The 18761-nt window shown below is 42.5% G+C and overlaps 1 protein-coding gene across 1 annotated transcript; it reads left to right on the forward strand.

The window, feature by feature from the left end:
• The first annotated feature begins 444 nt into the window (after positions 1-444).
• Positions 445-18020, forward strand: fkbp10b (FKBP prolyl isomerase 10b). The gene is made up of 10 exons (XM_063003891.1): positions 445-751; positions 7107-7252; positions 7495-7684; positions 8550-8695; positions 9676-9865; positions 10587-10732; positions 10929-11118; positions 12343-12485; positions 15099-15262; positions 17435-18020. The coding sequence occupies exons 1-10, from the start codon at positions 555-557 to the stop codon at positions 17627-17629; spliced, it is 1707 nt and encodes a 568-aa protein (XP_062859961.1). The 5' UTR covers positions 445-554; the 3' UTR covers positions 17630-18020.
• Positions 18021-18761: the final 741 nt, after the last annotated feature.

The raw sequence follows: 18761 nt of genomic DNA on the forward strand, positions 1-18761 counted from the left end.
GGTAAAAAGACAACTGTTCCATGTACTTTTTACCAGTCACCTGGTATACTACAAGGAATTAGGAGGCCATGCCACGAACCTAAATAACATTATATAACTTCCTGCAGCATCAAATGAATAGTAGTTGTAGCCTAGTGGTTAAGGTACTGGATTAGTAATCGAAAGGTTGCTGGTTCAAGCCCAACCACAATATATAACAGTATAAGGGCATGAATCAGAGAAACTACTACTAAATATTTTAGACATATTTTTATTTTTTGTCTCTAGTAACATAATAAGGCCATTTTATTTTTTATTATTTTTCAACAAAATACTTAACTCCTTCCTTTTAAACCACTGAGTTTTAAAATTTGTCAAAACAACATGCTGTGGCTTGTTCACAGTACACCAGGGCGGAATGTAAAACGGGAATTCCAGATCTGGCAACCTTGCCGGAGGAAAAAATCTCTGCAGCCGATCTCCTCTCTTCCTAAAACACGGCGGCCCGGGCAGATGAGCAACCAACCTTCAGTACTAACAGCACTGTTCTACTGCCAGCTGCGATCCTGTGCATAATGTCTCGTCCGAGGTTGATGCTGAGTGCAGTGTTGGCCCTGTGGGCCTGTGGCTCCTGCAGTCCTGGGCCCGTGGAGGACGTGGTGGTGGACCCATACTCCCGTCCTAAAAACTGCACCAGGGAGGTGAAGAAAGGAGATCTGGTGCGGTATCACTACAACGCCACGTTTACTGACGGGACACAGTTCGACTCCAGGTAGGAGGGGGTTGTTATATTTTTGCATCTGTGTTGTACAGCGTTAGTTTATAAAGTTCAATTACTGACTGTACTGAACGGTAGTCCATCTGTTGCTATGTACAGTGTGTCATCCCCATTTACTCCAATCTATTGATGGTAATCTACCACCAGTAAGCAGATCAGATGTGACTGGTGGACCACTCTCAACGCACTTTTAACACTTTAAGTTTAGTGCTGGTAGGAGTGTATCATGATAGTGTGTATAGTACCACACACACTGCCACGATACACTCATACCAGTAGCAAACACATCACACACACTATCACACTACACTCACAGTACTACAAACACTACCATCATGCAGTTATACCAGCCCCACACACACACTACCACAGTACATTTATACCATTTTACATTTACATTTTCGGCATTTAGCAGACGCTTTTGTCCAAAGTGACTAAGCAACTGAGGGTTAAGGGCCTTGCTCAAGGGCCCAACAGTGGCAACCTGGCAGTAGTGGGGCTTGAACCAGTGACCTTTGGATTACTAGCCCAATACCTTAACCACTAGGCCACAACTGTCCCACAGTACCAGGATGCACCAGTACCACACACACTACAACAGTATCCATATACCAGTATCACACACACTACCACAACACACTTATACCAGTATCACACACACTACCATGATACACTTATACCAGTACCACACACACTACCATGATACACTTATACCAGTACCACACACACTACCATGATACACTTACACCAGTACCACACACACTACCATGATACACTTATACCAGTACCACACACACTACCACGATACACTTACACCAGTACCACACACACTACCATGATACACTTATACCAGTACCACACACACTACCATGATACACTTACACCAGTACCACACACACTACCATGATACACTTATACCAGTACCACACACACTACCACGATACACTTATACCAGTACCACACACACTACCATGATACACTTATACCAGTACCACACACACTACCATGACACACTTATACCAGTACCACACACACTACCATGATACACTTACACCAGTACCACACACACTACCATGATACACTTATACCAGTACCACACACACCACCATAATACACTTACACCAGTACCACACACACTACCACGATACACTTATACCAGTACCACACACACTACCACGATACACTTACACCAGTACCACACACACTACCACGATACACTTATACCAGTACCACACACACTACCATGATACACTTATACCAGTACCACACACACTACCATGATACACTTATACCAGTACCACACACACTACCATGATACACTTATACCAGTACCACACACACTACCATGATACACTTATACCAGTACCACACACACTACCATGATACACTTACACCAGTACCACACACACTACCATGATACACTTACACCAGTACCACACACACTACCATGATACACTTATACCAGTACCACACACACTACCATGATACACTTATACCAGTACCACACACACTACCATGATACACTTACACCAGTACCACACACACTACCATGATACACTTACACCAGTACCACACACACTACCATGATACACTTATACCAGTACCACACACACTACCATGATACACTTATACCAGTACCACACACACTACCATGATACACTTATACCAGTACCACACACACTACCATGATACACTTATACCAGTACCACACACACTACCATGATACACTTATACCAGTACCACACACACTACCATGATACACTTATACCAGTACCACACACACTACCATGATACACTTATACCAGTACCACACACACTACCATGATACACGTACACCAGTACCACACACACCACCATGATACACTTATACCAGTACCACACACACTACCATGATACACTTATACCAGTACCACACACACTACCATGATACACTTATACCAGTACCACACACACTACCACGATACACTTATACCAGTACCACACACACTACCACGATACACTTATACCAGTACCACACACACTACCACGATACACTTATACCAGTACCACACACACTACCACGATACACTTATACCAGTACCACACACACTACCACGATACACTTATACCAGTACCACACACACTACCATGATACACTTATACCAGTACCACACACACTACCATGATACACTTATACCAGTACCACACACACTACCATGATACACTTACACCAGTACCACACACACTACCATGATACACTTATACCAGTACCACACACACTACCATGATACACTTATACCAGTACCACACACACTACCATGATACACTTACACCAGTACTACACACACTACCACGATACACTTATACCAGTACCACACACACTACCACGATACACTTACACCAGTACCACACACACTACCACGATACACTTATACCAGTACCACACACACTACCATGATACACTTATACCAGTACCACACACACTACCATGATACACTTATACCAGTACCACACACACTACCATGATACACTTATACCAGTACCACACACACCACCATAATACACTTACACCAGTACCACACACACTACCATGATACACTTATACCAGTATCACACACACTACCATGATACACTTATACCAGTACCACACACACTACCATGATACACTTACACCAGTACCACACACACTACCATGATACACTTATACCAGTACCACACACACCACCATAATACACTTACACCAGTACCACACACACTACCACGATACACTTATACCAGTACCACACACACTACCACGATACACTTACACCAGTACCACACACACTACCACGATACACTTATACCAGTACCACACACACTACCACGATACACTTATACCAGTACCACACACACACCACCATAATACACTTACACCAGTACCACACACACTACCACGATACACTTATACCAGTACCACACACACTACCACGATACACTTACACCAGTACCACACACACTACCACGATACACTTATACCAGTACCACACACACTACCATGATACACTTATACCAGTACTACACACACTACCACGATACGCTTATACCAGTACCACACACACTACCATGATACACTTATACCAGTACCACACACACTACCATGATACACTTATACCAGTACCACACACACTACCATGATACACTTATACCAGTACCACACACACTACCATGATACACTTACACCAGTACCACACACACTACCATGATACACTTATACCAGTACCACACACACTACCATGATACACTTATACCAGTACCACACACACTACCACGATACACTCAGAGCAGTACCACACACACTACCACGATACACTTATACCAGTACCACACACACTACCACGATACACTCAGAGCAGTACCACACACACTACCACGATACACTTATACCAGTACCACACACACTACCATGATACACTTATACCAGTACCACACACACTACCATGATACACTTATACCAGTACCACACACACTACCATGATACACTTATACCAGTACCACACACACTACCACGATACACTTATACCAGTACCACACACACTACCATGATACACTTATACCAGTACCACACACACTACCATGATACACTTATACCAGTACCACACACACTACCACGATACACTTATACCAGTACCACACACACTACCATGATACACTTATACCAGTACCACACACACTACCACGATACACTCAGAGCAGTACCACACACACTACCACGATACACTTATACCAGTACCACACACACTACCACGATACACTCAGAGCAGTACCACACACACTACCACGATACACTTATACCAGTACCACACACACTACCATGATACACTTATACCAGTACCACACACACTACCATGATACACTTATACCAGTACCACACACACTACCACGATACACTTATACCAGTACCACACACACTACCACGATACACTCAGAGCAGTACCACACACACTACCACGATACACTTATACCAGTACCACGCACACTACCACGATACACTTATACCAGTACCACACACACTACCATGATACCCTTATACCAGTACCACACACACTACCATGATGCACTAACACCAGTACCGCACACACTACCATGATGCACTTACACCAGCACCGCACACACTATCACTCATACTAGTAACATGTGTGCTACCATGATGCACTCACACTAGCAGCACACACTATCACACTACACTCACCAGTACCACAAACACTACCGTAATACACTTATACCAGCCCCACACACACACTACCACGATACACTTATACCAGTACCATGCACAGTACCATGATACACTCATACCAGTAGAACATACAGTGGGGAAAATAAGTATTTGATCCCCTGCTGATTTTGTAAGTTTACCCCCTTACAAAGACTTGAACAGTCTATAATTTTTATGGAAGGTTTATTTTAACAGAGAGAGACAGAATATCAACAAAAAATCCACAAAAAAAAAACATTCAATAAAAGTTATAAATTAATTTGTATTTAATTAAGGGAAATAAGTATTTGATCCCCTACCAGCCAGCAAGAATTCTGACCCCCACAGACCGGTTATGTGCCCATGAGGCACACAAATGAGTCCTGTCCCTGTATAAAAGACTCCTGTCACAGAATCAGTTTCTTCCATTCAAATCTCTCGACCACCATGGGCAAGACCAAAGAGCTATTAAAGGATGTCAGGGACAAGATTGTAGACCTGCACAAGGCTGGAATGGGCTACAAGACCATCAGCAAGAAGCTTGGTGAGAAAGAGACCACTGTTGGTGCGATCATTCGAAAATGGAAGAAATACAAGATCACAGTCAATCACCCTCACTCTGGAGCTCCATGCAAGATCTCACCGGTGGGGTAAGAATGATTCTGAGAAAGGTGAGGTCAGTCCAGAATTACACGGGAGGAGCTTGTTAATGATCTCAAGGGAGCTGGGAGCACAGTCACCAAGAAAACCATTAGTAACACACTTCGCCGTAATGGATTGAGATCCTGCAGTGCCCGCAAAGTCCCTTTGCTCAAGAAGGCTCATGTACAGGCCCGTCTGAAGTTTGCCAATGAACACCTGAATGATTCAGAGAAAGCTTGGGAGAATGTGATATGGTCAGATGAGACCAAAATTGAGCTCTTTGGCATCAACTCCACTCGCCGTGTTTGGAGGCAGAGAAATGCCCGGTGGGGATGGTGTTCTTGGGGTCATATCCAGCATTTCTCTGCTCCCAGCTCCCTTGAGATCATTGACAAGCTCCTCCCGTGTAATTCTGGACTGACCTCACCTTTCTCAGAATCATTCTTATCCCACCAGGTGAGATCTTGCATGGAGCTCCAGAGCGAGGGTGATTGACTGTGATCTTGTATTTCTTCCATTTTCGAATTATCGCGCCAACGGTGGTCTCTTTCTCACCAAGCTTCTTCGCTGATGGTCTTGTAGCCCATTCCAGCCTTGTGCAGGTCTACAATCTTGTCCCTGACATCCTTTGATAGCTCTTTGGTCTTGCCCATGGTGGTCGAGAGATTTGAATGGAAGAAACTGATTCTGTGACAGGAGTCTTTTATACAGGGACAGGACTAATTTGTGTGCCTCATGGGCACATAACCGGTCTGTAGGGGTCAGAATTCTTGCTGGTTGGTAGGGGATCAAATACTTATTTCCCTTAATTAAATACAAATTAATTTATAACCTTTATTTAATGTTTTTTTTCTGGATTTTTTTGTTGATATTCTGTCTCTCTCTGTTAAAATAAACCTTCCATAAAAATTATAGACTGTTCAAGTATTTGTAAGGGGGTAAACTTACAAAATCAGCAGGGGATCAAATACTTATTTTCCTCACTGTACACTACCATGATACTTTCATACCAGTACCACACACACTACCATGATGCACTAATACCAGTACCATGCACAAACACGATACACTCATACCAGTACCACACACACTTAAGATAAGATTCCTTTATTGATCCCCACAGGGGAAAATCCGAGTGTTACAGCAGCTGCAGCACAGAGTAAATACACTATATAGGAGTAAATAAAATATAGTACAATAAAACAAAAATATCGACTATGTGATGCAATTACTGTTATAATTACAACTATAAAGGAAAACACTTTATATACTATATATAAATATATACACTTTCATGACACACTCATATCAGTATCACACACACTACCACGATTTACTCATACCAGTACCACACACACTACCACGATACACTAACACCAGTACCACACACACTACCACGATACACTCAGACCAGTATCACACTCACTACCACAGTACACTCATACTAGCAGCACGTAGTACCATTAGAAGTGCTAATCTTATTCTCTGTGTTTGCAGCTATAAAAGAGACATTGCATTCTTTGTGATGGTGGGTCAGGGCCGTCAGATTGCTGGAGTGGACAAAGGCATTGTGGGAATGTGTGTGAACGAGCACAGAAGGATCACCGTGCCCCCCCACCTGGCCTACGGAAGCCAGGGAGCAGGTAACACTATATTAAATGTATATTAAAGCACCCTGCTTAATTTAGTTAGCATGTTTGTGTAGACCTAATAAAGTCTGTCCTGATGCAATATCACCACATCTTACCTTTCAATCAACAAAGTTTAAATGCAGACGGACATTCTGATCACATTCTGAGTGCAGATTGTGGATAGCTCAGAGATTCAGTGATGTTTGTATGATATTCCAGACTCTGAAACTCACTCTAACTTTTCTGCGGCTCAGGTGAGACCATCCCCCCTGATGCCACCCTGGTGTTTGACCTCCACATGTTGGACATCTTTAACATGGACGACCGTGTGCAGACAGAGGTCATCAAAACTCCCCAGAACTGCACGCGCTCCGTCAAGAAGACCGACTTTGTCCGATTTCACTTTAACGGAAGCCTGTTGGATGGAACCAAGTTCGATTCCAGGTGAGTGGAGCCCCATAGTCACACTAGTCACTACAAAGGCCACCATTATCCTTCAGATGTGGATGTGTCCCAATTGTGTCCCTGAATCTCTGGATCAAATGTGCACTGATCCATGGAGTTCTTTACGCACAACACCATAATGAAAAAACTTTTCAGTGGGAGCAAGGCACACAGTAACACCCTGGACGGGAAGCCAGTTCATCACAGGGCACACACACATACACACGCATACACACACCCATTCACTTATAGGGCAATTCAGTGTCTCCAATTAACCTGACTGCATGTTTTTGGACTGTGGGAGGAAACCGGAGCACCCGGAGGAAACCCACACAGACACGGGTAGTGTATTGAATAATGACACTATATTGAATGTATTGAATAATGACACTATTAATTACAAATAATTAATCTTAAATATTTTTTTCTGCAATATAATCTGTTTCTTTGTTGTGTTAGACCTTTGAAGACAAAATTAGTTAGAAGCTAAAAAATTGGTACGGTGATTGTAAACAACATTTGCTACAGGAATAAATTGTTGGTAATGGAATATAATATTATAATATTATTATTAATATATATATATATAATATTCATATAATGAAATATATGCAGTTCCACGGGAACATGGAACGCATTAACTGGTTTCCCAAACATCCTTATGGGAAAAAATACCTTGAAACTCAACGTCTTTTAGGTACCGCTGTATAGGCCACATAAACACAGTCACCATTATTATTCTTACCATTATTAATCCAATGTTGTCGTGTCCCAAACCACACACATCATTAACCCACCGTGGACATGGACACGTCCTGAATCCCTGACCCTTGGTGCTATTGTGTGATTATGTGTGCCGTTACAGCTACGACCGCTCGCAGACGCAAGACACGTTAGTCGGAGACGGCTGGATGATTAAAGGACTGGATGAGGGAATGCTGGGAATGTGTGTGGGAGAAATCCGGAACTTCGTCATCCCTCCGTTCCTGGGATTCGGAGAGAAAGGATTCGGTAAGACATTTACCAAGCTCATGATGTGTTTTCATTTCTGCTAATAAAAAGAATGGTTAGACTGGTTTTGAGCTGACACGACACATATGGTTATTGAAACAAACACTGTGGTGATCAAAAAGCATCTTGGAATGAACAACAGGTCAGACTCTGATGATATATGAACTACGGCTCAGTCTTGCCAATAACAGGAATCTGAGGCTCAGTGGGCAAAGGCTCACCAAAACTACACAGTTAAATAACATCAGTAAGCTAACGGCATTACGTAGAGCAGGGGTGTCAAACTTATTTTCATCGGGGGCCACATTTGCATCATGGTGGCCCTCAAAGGGCCAATTGCCACATATCCTGCTGTGATTACAGTGGCCTTTTAGGTCTTGGACAATTTGTTCTTTTTCTTGGAGGCTAAATTCTGTGTTTGGTGTCAAAATTCCAAATTTATACTGTATATTTATAATGTATATCTACATTTCTATTGTACTGCTGTACCACAGACACGCCTCATAACACAAGAGACATACCGGTTTCTCTTCTGGAAGGGCAGGTGTCCCATTAAATTATAAGTACGTCTCTGTAACTACACAAACTATCACAACAATCATTCATCTTTTAATCTCTCGCGGACGCATTGACATAAAATGTTCACATTTTTGGATTCCAGATCAGTGTGATGCCACAGTAGCTGTGCTAATGGTTTCAAATGCATGAGGGGTTTAAGCTTAGACATTAATAATGACTGTTACACTTTCCCAACACTGCTGACATCTTGAATCTCAGCAGTGCTATCGGATGGCCAGGCGTCTACACAGACATGATAGGCTGTATCTGTGGGGTTGGATTGGCCCTGTGATGAATTGACACCTTGTCTGCAGAGTCCCTGACCAGTTTAATGTGGCAGAATAAATAAACTAATGTTTATTAAGGTATTAAGGTAACTCTTTACTGTAAATGTTCTCCTGTATAATGTGGTGTTTATTTAGGTAAAGAAATTCCTCCTCACGCTACGCTGGTGTACAAACTCCTGCTGGTGGATCTACACAATCCTAAAGACGACATCAGTGTGGAAGTTCAGACAGTTCCTGACAACTGCAGCCGTAAATCCATAGCGGGAGATTACATCCGCTACCACTACAATGGCACCTTCCTCAACGGAGAAGCTTTTGATAACAGGTGAGCTAACGGGGCTCGTGTGAAACTGCACTTCTGACATTAAAAAAAACAGGGTTTCAAGGTCTCAGGGAAATGAGTTCAATCCTTAACTCTGGTCACTGTAAGCCAGTGTGGCATTTTGTTCCCATGTTGGTTTCCTCAGTAGACTCCCATGTTTCAAAAACATGCAGACAGTGGATTGGTTACTACTTAGTACCCTCTAGGTCAGGGTTTTTTAAACTTGTTTTCAAGCGACCCACATTTTGTCCCAGGCAACCCAAACAAAGCATCAAGTCAAAAAACACTAAAATAAACTTAATTCATAAAAATTGTGGCAATCTGGTCCCACTGTGGTTTACAAGATGTAACATAAAGCCTCCACAAATTGGCTTATTATTTTTCTGTGTCCAAATTTTTTGGCTCATGACCCACTCAAGGGTTTGAAATACTGCTCTAGGTGTGAATGAGTATTCCTGCCTTGTGTACAGTGATCCCGGGTGGTGCCAGACCCACCGCGGTCCTGATCAGGATGAAGCGTTCACTGAAAATGAATGATTAAATAAATAAATGTCAAAATCAATGTGACTCTATTCATGTAGTTCTCACTGCTACTAAGAAAGAATGTAAACAAAAATGATTCATGATTAACACTGATGTTTAAGTTCATGTTATTAATTTAATAAGTATTAAGGTAATAAATCTTTAAATATCGTATAAATTGTGTGTGTGTGTGTTTAATCAGCTATAAGCGTAACGGTACATACAACACGTACATCGGCCAGGGTTACGTGATCTCAGGGATGGATAAAGGACTGCAGGGGGTGTGTATGGGCGAGAGGAGGAGGATCACCATGCCCCCTCATCTTGCGTATGGACAACAAGGAGCAGGTACGCCACCAAGGATAAACAGTGAACACCAGTGTGATGTGATAGTGGTTCCTGAACTGTAGTATAAGCACTATATATGGCAAACCTGCAAGCATCCAAAATATTCTAAACATTTGTTTGCTTACATTGATATTGTTTGAATATAAATAAAGAAAAACATCACAATTAAAACATATTAAATGTGATATTTTGTCAGGTAAGGAAATCCCCGGCTCAGCCGTGCTGGTGTTCGACATTCACGTGATCGACTTCCACAATCCGAAAGACTCGGTGCAGGTGGACGTTGTGTCCAAACCCGAGGTGTGTAACGAGACGAGCGAGCTGAACGATTTCATCCATTATCACTACAACTGCACGCTGATGGACGGCACGCTGCTCTTCACATCGTGAGTTCGCTTCAGCCTCCGTGTTCGACACAGTCACACTGTTCTGGTGCTGCGTATTTCATTTATATCATTACGTACCGTTCCGTCACACTGCGGGTGTATCAGGTGCAGCAGTGTTGTTGGGGTTTTAAAACACCTTTAAAATCAACAGCGCGTTAGCCGAAAATATGAAGCCAGCATAATCATGTGATCAGAAAGTGTCCACTGAGAAAAGACCCCGCGGGACAGTGAGAGCCTAGTTCGAATCCCAGCTCTGCCATGCAGCCTTGAGCAAGGCCCTTAACCTTGTCCGCTCCAGGGGTGCCGTACAATGACCCTGGCACTCTGACCCCGGCATCGGGGATATGCGAAGAGAAAAATTGCATTGTACTGTACACGTGTATCTGTATATATGACAAATAAAGGGATTTTGTTCTCTTCTATAAAAATCCCAACAACACTGCTGCACCTGCTGCACTTATACCAGAAGGCACCAAACCAATTGAATTACTTTTTCTGATCCCCTTGTTCTCCTATATATTTTTATAAATACTAAAGAGCCATTAAACAACATAATCTGACAGATGCAACTTAAATTTACATTTTCGGCATTTAGCAGACGTTTTAATCCAGAGTGACTTACAGTACAGTGACAGTATACTGTCTAAGCAATTAAGGGCCTTGCTCAAGGGCCCAACAGTGACAACCTGGTAGTGGTGGGGCTTGAACAAGCAACCTTTTAATTTCTAGTCCAGAACTTTAACCACTAGGCTACAGCTAGTAGTGTAAGTTTTATTGTTGATAAAATTTTATTGAGTCTCAGCTCTGCCATGCAGCCACTTTTGGGCCCTTGAGCAAGGCCCTTAACACTCAAATAAAGTCACATAAAGTTTGTTTCTATGACTAAATGTGAAACTTTCTTACCCAGTTTGTATTTCGATCAAAGGCTGTGCCCACATAAATAGGGCCTGTCTGACTGCACAGTGGTCTCCTGCCAAGGTAGTGCAGCAGACCCAAACAGTCCAATGTAATCAAATACCACGAAAAATTAAGTGCATTTAGGACCATGTCCAGATAAAGCTCTCTCGACTGTGGACAGTGTCAGTCATGTTTGAGCAGCTTCTAATTCACGGCGGGTGGTTATCGGATTACGTTTATTTAGACGGATGGATGGACGGGTGCATAAGAGACAGAAAACTGGATGGATGATTAAAAATGAGTTTGTTTTGTGCTGTGTTGGATCAGGAGTGATTACGCTGCTCCTCAGGACGTGGTTTTAGGAGGAGATAAAGTGATCGACGGGTTGGACGAAGGACTGAGGGGGATGTGCTCGGGCGAAAAGAGGATCGTCGTCGTGCCGCCGCACCTCGGACACGGAGAGAAAGGAGGTGAGAGACGACCGTGTTTACTATTTGGTAGGGCTGGGTATTTTTTAATATTCTGACCTTATATCACGATATGTTGTTTTGTATTACTGGGACTTTTTATATTTCTGCAGCTTATTTTACTGTCATAAGTACATAGAATTTAAAAAGTTGTAATTTCAGCATGTACAGTGTATCACAAAAGTGAGTACACCCCTCACATTTCTGCAAATATTTGATTATATCTTTTCATGGGACAACACTATAGACATGAAACTTGGATATCACTTAGAGTAGTCAGTGTACAGCTTGTATATCAGTGTAGATTTACTGTCTTCTGAAAATAACTCAACACACAGCCATTAATGTCTAAATAGCTGCAACATAAGTGAGTACACCCCACAGTGAACATGTCCAAATTGTGCCCAAATGTGTCGTTGTCCCTCCCTGGTGTCATGTGTCAAGGTCCCAGGTGTGAATGGGGAGCAGGGCTGTTAAATTTGGTGTTTTGGGTACAATTCTCTCATACTGGCCACTGGGTATTCAACATGGCACCTCATGGCAAAGAACTCTCTGAGGATGTGAGAAATAGAATTGTTGCTCTCCACAAAGATGGCCTGGGCTATAAGAAGATTGCTAACACCCTGAAACTGAGCTACAGCATGGTGGCCAAGGTCATACAGCGGTTTTCCAGGACAGGTTCCACTCGGAACAGGCTTCACCAGAGTCGACCAAAGAAGTTGAGTCCACGTGTTCGGCGTCATATCCAGAGGTTGGCTTTAAAAAATAGACACATGAGTGCTGCCAGCATTGCTGCAGAGGTTGAAGATGTGGGAGGTCAGCCTGTCAGTGCTCAGACCATACGCCGCACACTGCATCAACTCGGTCTGCATGGTCGTCATCCCAGAAGGAAGCTGACGCACAAGAAAGCCAACAAACAGTTTGCTGAAGACAAGCAGTCCAAGAACATGGATTACTGGAATGCCCTGTGGGGAGCTGCAGGTCATTGAGGGAAACATGAATTCCAACATGTACTGTGACATTCTGAAACAGAGCATGATCCCCTTCCTTCGAAAACTGGGCCTCATGGCAGTTTTCCAACAGGATAACGACCCCAAACACAACCTCCAAGATGACAACTGCCTTGCTGAGGAAGCTGAAGGTAAAGGTGATGGACTAAACCCAATTGAGCACCTGTGGCGCATCCTCAAGTGGAAGGTGGAGGAGTTCAAGGTGTCTAACATCCACCAGCTCCGTGATGTCTTCATGGAGGAGTGGAAGAGGATTCCAGTAGCAACCTGTGCAGCTCTGGTGAATTCCATGCCCAGGAGGGTTAAGGCAGTGCTGGATAATAATGGTGGTCACACAAAATATTGACACTTTGGGCACAATTTGGACATGTTCACTGTGGGTGTACTCACTTATGTTGCCAGCTATTTAGACATTAATGGCTGTGTGTTGAGTTATTTTCAGAAGACAGTAAATCTACACTGCTATACAAGTTGTACACTGACTACTCTAAGTTATATCCAAGTTTTATTTCTATAGTGTTGTCCCATGAAAAGATATAATAAAATATTTGCAGAAATGTGAGGGGTGTACTCACTTTTGTGATACACTGTATATAATAATATAAGGTTTTGGGTGCTGTAAGCTTTGCTCGGCCCCACAAAATGACACAATAAATGATGGAATCAGTACGAGTGAAACAGGTGCACGAAATACATTTACATTTTAGGCATCTAGCAGACTCTTTTATCCAAAGCAACTTACAATTATGACATGAACATGATTTTGAGCAGTTGAGGGTTAAGTGTCTTGCTCAGGGGCCCAACAGTGACAACTTAGCAGTGGTGGGGCTTGAACCTTCTGATTACTAGTCCAGTACCACCTTAACCACTGAGCTATTACTGCCCTAATTTTTATTGTTTATTGAATACTTAAGTATTGTACAATTACCACTAGCTCTCCCTTTAACTAATAAAACCATGTTTATAAACTCCACTGTACAACTTGACCACTGGTCTGTTGTAGAAAAGTGGACGACTTTAAATCTCTCCACTTCCAGTTTACATTTACATTTTTGGCATCTCTGGCAGCTCTTATCCAGAGCGACTTACAGAAGAGCTTCCATAGCAAACATTTCATTACTCTAGTTTAAGTAGACAACAGTTCAAGAACACAAATCTGCTAAAACCTTGTTAGAACCAAAGTTTTTTTTTTTTAAAGAAATGAAGTGTTAGTAAGTAAGTACAAGTCCACTTAAGTGTTTAGTAAAAAGGTGGGTTTTTAATTGTTTTTTAAAGAACGATTCACTTATAATGTTGGTTTAGTATTTTCAACCTGGCAAGACAAACCTGGAATCCAGTGTTTTAATTATTTAATTAAGTGGCGAACAATATTATATGATTTGCTGCCTACTGAAGCCTACAGCTGTTGAAATGAACTATGCTGCGATATGGCGATATTGGAAAAATCCATACGGTACGAGGAATCAAAACCGGTATACCGAATGTACCGTCATACCGCTCAGCACTATGTTTGGAAACAGAAAGGTGGCACAGCGCTCTTATGTACCAACTCGGGTTGCAAACGATTTTATTGCTCATTTTAAATTCTCTTTCTCCTGTGTTTTAGCGAAAAACGTTCCGGGCAGTGCTGTTCTGCGCTTCGAGCTGAAGCTCATTTCCATACAGAAGGGGGTTCCTGAAGGTTATTTGTTCATTTGGCTGGGTGAAACACCCACTGAGATCTTCCAGTCCATGGATTTGAATCAGGATAAAGAAGTTCCACTGGAGGAGGTAAAAACTTTAGGAATTCAGAACACACTTACTGTATATGTTAACGTTTATTTCATCTTGTGCTCGGACATGGTGTGTGTGGGTGCTGCACGGTAGCACGGATCCTGGGGGCCACAGACTGAAATGTGAGAACCTCACTCAGCAAGCGCTTTATTAGGAACACTGATCTGCACATACGTTGCTTATTTTACAAGCTACACCAACCATATAGATGGAACTTTGTGGGTATACAATTACTGACTGAGGATCTGTAGTAATCAGATAATGGGTGTTTCAGATCATTCTCAGCGCTGCACCTACACCTAGATGGTAATGACATAGTATGATTGTAGTAGGTACAGCAGTGTTGTTGGGATTTTTCTTTTAATACTTTTTAAACTTATCGGCCTCGTTATCAGGAACACATAGCCTGTTACCCTGTCCTATGAGGTTCCCTTGTGATTGATAGATGGGGTCCTTTGGGGTGGCAAAGTGTATAGAAGCACAGACGTGCTACAGTCAGTAACTGTATCCTACAAAAGTCATCAGTATGTTGGATTATACACTGGTTAGCCATAACCACCTCCTTGTAGCTACACTCAATGTCCATTTTATCAGCTCCACTTACCATATAGGAGCACTTTGTAGTTCTACAATTACTGACCGTAGTCCATCTGTTTCTGTACATACCTTTTTAGCCTGCTTTCACTCTGTTCTTCAATGGTCAGGACCCCCACAGGACCACCACAGAGCAGGTATTATTTAGGTGGTGGATCATTCTCAGCACTGCAGTGACACTGACGCACGTCCTGATATTGTAGAGTGAGATGTGGCCCTGGGTCAACATGGGAGGTGCTTCAATCGAAATTGTTCGACCAATCACAAACTAGCCGCCGCTATGACATCACCACATTTGCCGGGCTTTTCTCGTTTTTCTTTGTTTTATTCTATTTTTCTCCTTTTTTAACCTCAACCAGAGAAAAAGCTCCGTGCCACGCACGCACTGAATCCCCTTGTTATAATACATGCTTAACATATAGTAGTAGCGTTTCTTTTGCTTTACACAGATAATATTTCACATATTGTAGCTAGCCTTGGCTTGGCTAATCTCTCATAGCTTTTTGCTATGTTAGCTAGTAGTAGTTAAGCTAGCTGGCTAACCTAATGGTAAATCTGAGAAATTTATTTCATGCTTTGCACACTGTTAATATTTTGTTTGGCACAATGATTTCCAACATTCTTTCAAATACTGAAAGTAACACAGTTGCCGGATCTTTTAGCTTGCATACTCATTACCTAGCTAGGATTAGCTAGCCCCGGCAAATGTGGCGATGTCATAGCAGCAGCTAGTTTGTGATTGGTCGAACGTTTTCGCTTGAAGCACCTCCCCTGTTGACCCAGGGCCACATCTCACTCTGCAATATCAGGACGTGCCTGCAGGCACACTGACATGGTGGTGGTGTGTTAGTGTGTGTTGTGCTGGTACGAGTGGATCAGACACAGCAGCACTGCTGGAGGTTTTAAATACCGTGTCCACTCACTGTCCACTCTATTAGACACTCCTACCTAGTTGGTCCACCTTGTAGATGTAAAGTCAGAGACGATCGCTCATCTATTGCTGCTGTGAGTCGGTCGTCTTCTAGACCTTCATCAGTGGTCACAGGACGCTGCCCACGGGGCGCTGTTGGCTGGATATTTTTGGTTGGTGGACTATTCTCAGTCCAGCAGTGACAGTGAGGTGTTTAAAAACTCCAGCAGCGCTGCTGTGTCTGATCCACTCATACCAGCACAACACACACTAACACACCACCACCATGTCAGTGTCACTGCAGTGCTGAGAATGATCCACCACCTAAATAATACCTGCTCTGTGGTGGTCCTGTGGGGGTCCTGACCATTGAAGAACAGGGTGAAAGGGGGTAACAAAGCATGCAGAGAAACAGATGGACTACAGTCAGTAATTGTAGAACTACAAAGTGCTTCTATATGGTAAGTGGAGCTGATAAAATGGATAGTGAGAGTAGAAACAAGGAGGTGGTTTTAATGTTATGGCTGATCGGTGTATAGTAAACAGTGTTCCTAATAAAGTGCTCAGTGTAGATTCCTAAGGACAGCTGGAATCTAACCTGGCAGTAACTGATTAGTTAAATCTGGTGAAACTGGTCGGTTAACAATCTCTCGTCTTCTTTCCAGTTCACAGAGTTCATCAAGCATCAGGTAGCAGAGGGCAAAGGTCGACTAAAACCCACCCAGAACGCCGAGACCGTCATCGGAGACATGTTCAAAAACCAGGACAGGAACGGAGACGGGCGCATCACCCCCGACGAACTGAAACTCAAAGTGCAGGAGGACGCCGAGAAGGAAAAAGCTCGACACGAAGAGCTGTGAGAGAAACTCACACCGGTGAGACTGCGGGCGGAGCCCCGGACCAGCATGCACAGCGTTTATACAGTCAGTACAGGCGGTGATGCAGAATTCCTCTCTGAGAACAAACCACTCAGGATTAAAAACAATAGGAACGTTTGCAGCCAAAGTGTATTTGCACTGTAATTCTAGGAATATTTTGTATGAGGTTTGAAACGGGATGAAATAACGCGCCCTTCTTTTTGCATTGCACATGTGGGAAGACGTGACACTTTATATTTTCTTATTTTTATGGTATTATTGGGGTTAGTAAAATGTTTCCTTGTATAAACTGCAATTTTTCATGCTGTACGACGTTCAAATTTATAAAATACGTTTTACGTTATTTAAAAGTGTGATTAAAAGCTGAAACCTTTTTTATTTTGGGGTATTTTTATATATATTTATATGTTTTTTACTCTCTGATCCAGCATGTATGTTTTTAATTCTCGTAAGATGTACACTATATGACCAAAAGTATGTGTACATCTGAAAATAAGCTTGTTGAACATCCTGTTCCAGAACTGTCGTGATGAAGTTTCACATTTATGGGAAACAGCACAAGATTTTAAAGTGTCTCTGTGGAAATTTGTGCCTATCAGACAGGTCAGACAGTGATGTGGCTAATGAAATCCAAAAAAAACATCACTTGTGAGTTTCTAAACAACAAAGGAACTTGTTCAAAATACATTCTGTTGCTTAGAGTTTTAAAAGCAGGGGTGCCCACACGTTCTTGGCTTGAGGTCTAATATTTCAGTCGGCAGGTCACGATCTACATTTTAAAAGAGCTTCAGTTCCTATATTGATGTTCAGCTTTACAGGGCAAGAGAGTGAAAAATCACACTGACCTTATTCTGATTATTTATACTGAATGGTATCAGTCAGGTTTATGTAGTCTGGACAGGAGCTGCTGATACTGATTCTTACTACTTACTTCCAAGTAAGTGTGGAACCATATTTAGACTTTATTATTTTTATGAGGGGAAAATGCTGATTCACACAAGTAGGTTGATCCAAAAATGCTGTAAAATATGTGGCACATACGGAGCCCCTAAGGTGACATCCCCTAAAAAAAAAATTACGTGTGGCCACGACTTATTAACGCGTTCCCACGCCT

Source organism: Trichomycterus rosablanca, chromosome 10 (genome assembly GCF_030014385.1).
Source record: "Trichomycterus rosablanca isolate fTriRos1 chromosome 10, fTriRos1.hap1, whole genome shotgun sequence".
NCBI classification, from domain to species: Eukaryota; Metazoa; Chordata; class Actinopteri; order Siluriformes; family Trichomycteridae; genus Trichomycterus; species Trichomycterus rosablanca.

Excerpts from the sequence above, each read along its gene's own strand:
- fkbp10b (XM_063003891.1), top strand. The coding sequence starts at position 555 with ATGTCTCGTCCGAGGTTGATGCTGAGTGCAGTGTTGGCCCTGTGGGCC. Across the intron at positions 8,696-9,675 it reads ATTCGGAGAGAAAGGATTCG|GTAAAGAAATTCCTCCTCAC; the intron begins GTAAGACATTTA and ends GTGTTTATTTAG. Across the intron at positions 11,119-12,342 it reads GGCACGCTGCTCTTCACATC|GAGTGATTACGCTGCTCCTC; the intron begins GTGAGTTCGCTT and ends GTGTTGGATCAG.